General features: G+C 37.1%; 1 protein-coding gene across 2 annotated transcripts in view; it reads right to left on the bottom strand.

Moving 5' to 3' along the window:
• Positions 1-3,764: 3,764 nt before the first annotated feature.
• The window catches only part of itpkb (inositol-trisphosphate 3-kinase B), a 32,871-nt gene continuing 26,833 nt past the window's right edge, over positions 3,765-9,802 (bottom strand). For both annotated transcript variants that reach the window (XM_042391045.1, XM_042391046.1), the window contains exons 10-12: positions 8,571-8,672; positions 8,007-8,078; positions 3,765-7,070 (exon numbers count right to left, since the gene is read on the bottom strand). In XM_042391045.1, coding sequence (XP_042246979.1) covers positions 6,861-7,070; positions 8,007-8,078; positions 8,571-8,672 — 384 coding nt within the window. In that variant the 3' untranslated portion in view covers positions 3,765-6,860. The remainder of the gene's footprint in view (positions 7,071-8,006; positions 8,079-8,570; positions 8,673-9,802) is intronic.

The raw sequence follows: 9,802 nt of genomic DNA, 5'->3' as shown, positions 1-9,802 counted from the left end.
CAACTTCACAGAGCAGCCAGAGCCGTGAATCGACACAACCCACTCATCTGACCCTCACTGCTGTTTGTTGCACACACAAGCTCTCGTGTTCACACAAACATGCACATTTTGTACAATCTCTTACATATAATTGTATTTTCTTGAACTGTATTTTAATAGTTAAGCTAAATATCGTTTCTGCATGTGTACGTGTACTTATTACACCTGTACTTATTTTCTCTCTGTTTTCTATGCAATTTCCCTTTCTTCCCATCTGGATTCATGAAAACACCTTCAAAATCTAACCTGGCCTCATTTTACAATCTTTAAGTAGGCATAACAGTTTATTTCACCCCATAAACATGCACCCAGCTGCTTAGCTAAACTGGATTTATGCACGGCTCTGGTTTTGCGCTTCTGTCCCGCCCATTCTCTCTTTCTATTGGTTGTCGTCGTCTGTTGACAGGAGGTGGAGGCTGGAACGCGGTTTCTCATTGGTTCATCGCCGCAACAAAAACAAAGTGCAGGTTTTAATTCCGTATTGTTGAGAACAAATTAAACTTTTACAGAGGCTACCCTCGGTCAAGAAGCACATTCAAACACAAAGACCACACAGCTGCCGAACATAGAAATAAACTGTATGTCGACGGTTAAATGAGCCTCTGCTGCCACCTGCTGGTAGTAAGAGGAAAGCACCTATACTGCAAGTACTACTGAAATTAATTAAAATGGGTTTTCAAAGTCTGAGACTGTGGGCCTCTCCGCAAACGGCGGAAAACGGCGCCCCTTCAGTCTTGGTTTACTTGCTTAGTTTCGCTCAATTCCTGGATGCCTGTGGGATCATGATTATGTTATTTGATCCCATTGACACTCAACAACTGAGCCAAGATAGCCTGATATTGCTGCTTGACATACTTCAGACTACACCAAATACATAAAAAAAGGTTTGTCTGAAGGCATTTATTTGTTTCTGACTCTGGGAAAGTGGGGAGAACAGTAAAATCTCCCAAAACTACTGTATCTCTGAACTATCTCTTTAACCAAATCACACACATTTAGGTTATTCTATGTGACCTCCTTTTGATAACTAATGTAATAACTAATGTAGTATTTTTTCACTTCCATTCACTGAGCCTCCTGTGAAACTGTTTGGAGGCCCCCTGGGGAAGCCCACCTCCCAGTTTGAAAACCTCTGAATTAAGAGAAAAAAATATAACGTGAATTATGTTATGATTTGACAATTAATTTCAAATACAAAACTGAACAGATTTTTTAATGTGCTTTAAAACAAACATTTACTGTAATACAATATTCAAGTGGACAAATAAAAACTACAACTGTTGTAAATATAAATAATTATGATTAAAAAGCCATTATACACACAAAAATATTGACAACTTTCCTTTTTTTAACTTGATACAAATTTGGGTCCTGACTTTGACTTTCTGAGACGGATGTTTTTGCAGTGTCAGTAAAGTGACAGCAGAGTGCGCCATAGATCCATACAGACCATGTTACATTATGTTTTGTAAAGGAGGTAATAAAGTTTTCCTAGACTAAACACATTAAATGGTCCTGTTAACTGAACACATTTCCTGTTAAGCAAGGACAAGTTGAAACAGAGGTCGATAGCAACCCAGTTTACATGTAAGGGATTTAAAATAGGGGAAAAAACTAACCAAAATGTATCCCTTACTTAAATTAAGACTCAAGTTTTACCATAAAGGGACCCACCAAATGCAAGGAGCAATGTAGGGGGAGCATTTTAATTATTATATGAATCAGAAAAAAATTCCTCTAATAAAGAAATCCTTGCTTTCTAACCAAAAAAAAAACACACAAAAGGAAAAATGAGTGGCCAAAGCATACTGTAGCTAAATAGTTGGTGACACTTTGTAGAAGCTTCATGTTCAAAAAGACCTAAAAAACAGTAATGGAGGAAGGATTCAGATCCTTTACTTACGTAAAAGTACCAACAAAGCAAAGTAAAAATACTCCATTACGAGTAAAAGAGCTTGATGTAGTTAAAGTATTGCAGTAAAAGTAGTGGTTTGGTCCCTCTGACTGATATATTATTGTATATGACATCATTAGACTATTAATACTGAAATATCAGTGTGTAAACAGCATGTTACTGTTGTAGCTGCGGGGGTGGAGCTAGTTTGAACTACTTTATATACAGTTAGCTAGTTTAGTTCAGTGGTTCCCAACCCAAGGGCGGGGCCCCTCCAAAGGGTCAGCAGATAAATCTGAGGGGTCTTGAGATGATTAATGGGAGAGAAATAAGAAAAAACAAAGTTCTGATACACAAATGTGTTTTCAGTCTTTGGACTTTTTCTCTTATCTTTGTTTTTTGGTGAAATATTGGATCGTTTGACCTTTTATTGAAATGAAAACATGTAAGAAGTTTAGAGGGAAAAATCACTGTTTGTCAAGTCAAGTCTGTTTTATTTATATAGTGCCAAATCACAACAGAAATTATCTCAGGGCATTTTTCACATAGAGCAGGTCAAGACCATACTCTGTAGCCTCTTAACATCCACCTTTTTTTTTTTTTTTTTAATTTTTTAACCTTAATAGAAAAGCTCATAACAGAAGAACTGTGAGGCCAAAAAGCACGTATTAGGTTTCATTTGAAAGGTAACACCTTCTGGTTTCTGGAAATGTACGTTTTTAGCGCGTGGCTAAAACACAACCAAAACTACATCAGTTCAAATAAGGATCAAAAAAGTGTTTTTGCTCCCCGTCTATAATGAGTCATATTTGTATAACAATAACTAGGACCTTGCTTTATGCCAGAACAATGCAAATCACCACATACCTTCTATATCTTGTCAACCACAGCTGTATAAAATTCCAGACCTCAAGATCTAAACTTATCAGATCTAGGGAGTTTTTAGTTTGTGGTGTCACTGGTGTTCCTGAACTTCTCCAAAACGTCTCCAAGTGGCCAAGTTGTGTCAGTTGCTTTTACTCATTACTGTGTGATGCTAAGCTGCTTACAACTGGCTTAAGCGGGTCGCCGGCGACCCAGTGGATGTTAAGAGGTTAATTTTTGACAGCAGTAAGGAAAAACTCCCCTTTAATGGGAAGTACCCTCGAGCAGAGCCGAGCTCTAGGTGGGCGGCCATCTGCCTTGATCATAGACATCTGAAATGTGACTCCAACTACACACTGCTTTTTTTAGACATCAAAACAAAAAGGTTGGAAACCACTGGTTTCATCTTTAACAATGTGTTGTATTTTTATATTATCCATTGTGTCAAATCTTCATCTGAAAAGTAACTTAAGTCAAATAAATGTAGTGGAATAGCAAATACAATATTTCCCTCTGAAATGTAGTGGACTGGAATTATAAATTAGCATCAAATTGAAATACTCAATTAAAGTACAAGCACCTCAAAATTGTACTTAAAGTACAGTACTTGAGTAAATGTACTTAGTTACTTTCCACCACTGTCTAAAAAGCTCACCGTCACCCTCCATAAAATGAAAAATACATACATCTGACTGCCCTTTCTCAGCCTTTCTCTCCCACCAGCTCCGGATGCTGCTGTTGTGGAAAGGTGGGGATTTGAATGGCAAATGAGCATGATGCAAACACAGCAATCGATGTGGCCAAGAAGCAGCAGAGGCGTGGGGTCAATGTGGGATTTCTCAGGTCAGGTGAAAGAGGTTGTGTCCTCACAGGTGAAATCAACACTGTGTAAGGATTTACTGACTCCAGCTTTGATGACTGTTTAAACAATTTTCTTATGATTTTGAAGTTAAGATTGTTCAGACTCTTGAATAACAAATTTATATTTTCTTGACATTTAACAGATATTTAGACAGATGCACAGAAACTCAGACATATGATTTGATACCAGAATTCAAAGAAATCACACGTGGAAGCAGGTCTTTTTTTTTTGTTTTGTTTTTTGTTCACCAAATACACACTTTTTTAAAAGGAACAATCCAAATAAATACACAAGCCGGCAAAACCAGAACAAATATGATACCTACTATTGTAACAAACAGCTGTAAGTGCACATTGGGGAGCATAAGCAAAAGCTAAGATGGTTGGTCTTACAGGAATGTTCAACATTTGGGGAAATACCCTTATTCGCTTCCTTACTGCAAGTTACAGAAGATCAATACAATTTTCATAACTGTACATTACAGCCATCAACTGGTTAGCTTAGCTTAGCATAAACACTGGTAAAGACTGGGGGTAGCCTGACTCTGTCCAAAGGTAACAAAATCCCCCTGACAGCACCTCAAACGCTCACTAATTAACACATTATATCTTGTTTGTGTAATCTGTGCAAAAACTTGTTTAATTAAACAAACAAGATATCACACGTTCATTAGTTAATTCCCCCGGTTTCCTGCTTTTGTGCTAAGCTAAGCTAACCGGCTGCTAGTGAATGCTTCATATTTAGCGTTGAGAGTGGTATCAATCTTCTCATCTAACTCTCCCAAAGAAAGCGAATAATTGCATTTCCCAAAATGCCAAAGTATTTCTTTAAGAAGGCACTGCATGGAATTACAATCAGTCTCTTTCTCCGTCTACCATCGCTGCAAACACCAACTGAACACTACGGCATTTTAAATATATGGTAGAGAAAAACAAGCTGTTGAGTTTTATTGATCATCAATGTTACATTATGAGTAAGTAAAAGTTTTTTGCCTTTCTCCTTCCTCTGCCCAACCAACATCTAAATAACAGCTGGAATTCCCTGCCAAAATTAATGCGTTAGCTGAACAACATCAATCTTTTCTTTAGCCATATCCTCTGGTTTGAAGACGGGATGTCCACAGTGTCAGCCAGCTGCCCTACAGTTTGACTTTCCCTCATGTTGTAACACATGCTTGAAGAAAAAACAACAACAGAACAGCCCAAAGTTCAAAATGTCACAGTATCCCATATATAATGTTATAAATAAAACAGAGTGAGCTACCAAACTTAGAGGATAATAAACATGCACCCATGTAAGACTAAAAGTAAGAAACGGACAGTTAAGACTAGCAGAAAAATCCATTGTAACATTTAAAAAGTAAGAACGTATTTTCAGTTGTCTGACTTGGCTTTGTAATGTCAAGGCACTGTATAGCTTAAATAAGATTGTTCATGGCTGTAAGTGTTCCACAGGATTTTGAGTACACTAAAATTATGTTACAAAAAAAAAAAACTACATAATAACTCTAGCTTACTGTACATTGTGAACTATCACACCAACAAAGTGTGAGAGGGGGTGACAAGTGTTTGGCTAGGGAAGCACTATGGACGCCATGTTAGCTGCAAATATGTCACATATGAAACAATGCCCTCCAATAACATACTGTAACTCCTGTGTGATTTCTAATTTAGCTCCACCTAACTGCCAGTTATAACCAGATTATTGTGGAGAAAACATGGCTGCCATCGAAAACCTCAATAACCAACTTACAGTTTTTAAACTCTGTCTACGGCTCTGAGTGTGAATGTTCAAACAGAAGTGAAAAACCGCTAAAAAAGACTAGTTTTGTTTTCTGCCGTAAAACACGACTAAATAATGTTTTGATGAGTTAAAAACACACAGAAATTGTACAATCTCGAACAGTGGAAAAGTAATTAAGTGCAGACATGTTTTTGAAATTGTGATCAAACAGAAAAAAAGTCCAATAAATTGGAGTTCAGATCTGTCAAGTAAGAAGTACAATTCACTCTGATTCAAGTGAGAATCAGGGATAAATTGTATTTCTTCTATTATATCTCTATTAGAGTCTAAAGGAGCTGGGAACAAGACAGTCTATTTAAAATTAAATAGGCCCCAAACCATTGGCAAGGTCAAGTACGGGAGTTTTGAATTTTTGCATTTTTAAATTATATGTGTATATTTTCTGATTACAACATCTTTCAAATTATGGTGACTAATTGTTGTGGTTTAAGTGCTTATTTCTAGAAAAATTAGACAAACACAGTGTCTTTTTTGAAACGACCACTAGTAGAAAATTCCTCATATAGTGGCTTTAATATAGTGGCTATGTCAAGTGATATTGTGTATTTTTCTTATTATCAGCAAATCCCATGAAAATACCAAAACCAATGATGAATGTATCCCATTAAGAAGTCTTACATGTAGCCAATCATGTTCCTCTGTGCACCGTTTAATCCTGTTTGAGTAATATTACAGTGCTACTGTATGTATGTATTACTGTTGAAGAAATATATTTAGCTTTTTTTAAAAAAACAAAAACAAAACTATATATTCATGACCAGGATTAATAAATTGATGGCTTTGGTCTTTTCAGGGGATTTTTTTCACAATAATAAAAATATAGAATATCCCCAGCCTTCTCACTTAATTTGGATTAAGCAATGTATGTTTTCTAGTTTCAAATGGAGAATTCTTTCAGTAAAAAAGGTTATAATGCATGTAAAAAAAGACCCTTTTGACAGCTGACATTTTGACATGTCATTGCAGGAAAAGCACAGGTGTAATTAATAACACTAATGATATTGTGCATGCTGGCCCATAGCCAATTGAGACACTTAATGTAACTGAGCCCTCATTAATGTTATTAGCAACCTGTGCTTTCCCTGCTATTGCAAGTTAAAATGTCTGCCATGAAAAAGGCCTATTATGCCCTGCCCTTTAGAGGTTAAGGACAATAAAAAGGTTATGAATGGGGAAGAACTAGCTCTTGAATCTCCACTGAATATGAAAAAAGAGACGGCATCCATCATTGGGATTCGGCCACGTATTGTTACGGAATGATGCGGTTTTCCAACAAGAGGACAAGCATCTGAGAAGAAGTCCTTGAGGAAGTCCAAAGTGTTCACCATAGAAATAAAGACTGAATTGGAAGTGGTTGTGTGTCCAAATGTTCACTTGGATTTAGAAACTCCTCAGACTTCAAGTCTCAGAGTTCACCATGCATGAAATGATGTCCACCAAACTATCAAGTCCAAAAAGGTAGCCATCTTCTCTGTTCCCTTCGCACCATGACGCTCGGTGGGTTAGTTCCTCTCCATCAGGAAGAGGAGTGGTTTTACCAAAGTCGATCATCCAGACTTTGGCCCGTCCTTTACTGTCATGAACGAATAACAAAGAGCTGCCAATCACCTGCAGAGACAGATGAAAACAATAAAAAGAATAAAAAAACAGAAACTGAATTACTAAAACTGTTTTACATTTTTTGCTGAACTATGTGCATCTATGTGTATCTTTTAAAAACATCATTTCACTTCCTGTTTTGACACACCAACTTCTTCTTACATTCACGTCTGTTTAGTTTGTTTGTTTGTGTGTGTGTGCAAGTGTGTGAGTGAGAAACTGAATGTGTGCATGTGTGGTCAGCGCTGCTGCTGTCCAGTTTCCATGACGTGAACAGCTATTTGCGTATATGTTGCTGTGAACTGGTGTGTTTGCTTCACACACCGATAAATTACACTTAATCACTACATCAATACATTACAAATTTATGCACAGTGATACCAGATAGACATTAACCAATTAACCCAATAAAAATATGTAAAACATGCTGTTTAGTTAAGTGAATACAGTCTACAGAGCATAAAAATTCTGAATTGAGCCCAGTTCTGCAAGAATCAAGAAGTTGCAGTAAGGCAAATCCCAAAAATATTGTAAAAATGCTTAAAGATTGCTTAAGGTTTGTTGGTTATTTATGGAAAATCCCAACAGTTTGACTTTACATGGCCATTATGAAGCCTAAAATGCATTTTTGTGTGTATAATTTACATGCCACTAGACAATATCATTTCACCACAATGTGACACTGCAGAAAAAGTGAAAACAAAGCTGGAAATGACCTTGCATCTATTAAAACCCACTCACAGACTAGTTGGTACATATTTTTCACATAATTTCTTTGTGAATAAGAGTTTTAATTGTTTGACTTTTCAGATAAATTTATAAACAACATATATGGTCAGGTTTATTTTCACTTTATATGTATGTGTTGCAATGGAACCATGATGTGCAGCAGCAGTGCAGAGACCAGCAGAGCAACAGTTTCCATCACTGGAACTGTGTCTTTACCTCATGGGTTTTGAAGAACGGGGAGATCTCCAGAGTGTCTCTGATTTCCTTCAGCCGGGCTAGATAAACGTTCTGGAAAAAGAAAAAAAAAAACACATACAAGCTTTTATATCTTGTTCACGCAGTTCTTTCCAGTTCTGATGCAGCCAGTTTGGTTGGCAGCTGAATTAATCAACTACTCACTACTCACCAGTGTGCTCCACTTTTAATAGCTTTTACAATCAAATGTGTGATAGATATATTTCAAACACCGAATACTGAAAGTCTGTCTTGATGTTGTTATTTTATCTCTGATTTCAAATGAGTTTTCAACACAACAAACACACTCACAAATGAATGCGCATCGCTTTCAAATACTAAGTGTGGGTGTGTGTGTGTGTGTGTGTAAAGAGTCCCAGGGAGTTCCCGAGGACTTCCTTTTTCTTCTGGCCCAGGACACTTAAGGTCACAGTGTACGTATGCGTGTGTTTTCCATGAGCTTATTAACACTGTGCAAAACAGCTCTATCAGTTCCTATTGAGGCTACACACACACAGACACACAGTGAACTACAAACACACTCACCAGTATGTCTTTCTTTCCTTTGACGAAGTCGTGGAAGGCTCCAGTGACTTGCTCTCTCGTCTTTGTCTTCTTAAAATCTCTGTTCACTGTCCCATCCTCCTTCTAGAGAAGAAAGGAGACAATCTGCATGAAAACTGACTTAAAGTGAGAGTTCAACTTGACTTTTATTTGATCTAGTAGTATATAACGATGCAGTATTGTTGGGGTCATTAGGGTGTGCATGAAGTAAATGTTTATATTTAGTATATCTACATTCTGTCCTCATAAACTGCAACTTCCAGGCTTTTTGTACAGTAGAGACACAAAGGGCAGGGGCTAGGCAGAGGACAGGAAAGGAACACTGAATCCAGAAAGGAAGGAAGGAGAAGGAGCAGAGGAGAGGATGGACAAGAAAACTAGAACAAACAATGGTAGAAAAAAAAGAGAGAGGGAGGGAAAGATATTTTTAGAGATTTAGCCATAAAGCAGGGAACAGTCTTTCACTGTTTATGGACCAGAGCCATTTACAAAAATCTGACTTTCTTGACTGTTTCTGCAACATTTCACCAATTTTGATTCTGGTAAGTCATAGTGCAAGTCATTTTGAACAGACTTGTATTTCTCTTTGTTACACTAACTAGATTAAACTCTAACAGTAAATCAGAGTTAATGAGCTCATTATGTTTTGCAAAATGGCTTTAGCTTTAGCCTGCTTTAATCTGTTTTTGACATTTACTCGTTATTTATGACTGTAGTGAAAAACAACAGTTGTTTTATGTTAGTGATCCTGCGGACATTTTCAGCAGAAATTTTTATAGATGGGCCTGAGGGCATCACATGACCTGCAGCTCTGGTCTTAGTTTTGCTAATATACCAAAATCAACTCAATGCACAGCTCTGTCCCTGGGGTCTTGGGAACTAGAGCTTTTAGTTATTTCCCTGTAAAATGCAGTGGAACACAAGCGGTAAGCTTCCCAGAAGGATGTAAAAAAAAAAAAAAATGTAAAAAAAGTAAAAGCTGTACTTAAATGTGGTAAATTTACTTACTGTGGTTACTTTCCACCCAGAGTAATAACGAAATCAAAGACGTAGTACTTGTAATAGATCTAGTAAAAGCAGTAGTGGAACTAGTACCTGAGTTATAGCATTAACAGTGCATGTACAGTAGTAGTGGCGTTATAGTAGATGAGCAGCAGAAGCAGCACCAGCAGTGGTAACCAACTAGTTGGTTGGTTCAGAGTGGAATAAATGAG

The sequence above is a fragment of the Thunnus maccoyii genome, chromosome 17 (assembly GCF_910596095.1).
Source record: "Thunnus maccoyii chromosome 17, fThuMac1.1, whole genome shotgun sequence".
NCBI classification, from domain to species: Eukaryota; Metazoa; Chordata; class Actinopteri; order Scombriformes; family Scombridae; genus Thunnus; species Thunnus maccoyii.
This window is presented reverse-complemented; position numbering and strand designations above follow the sequence as displayed.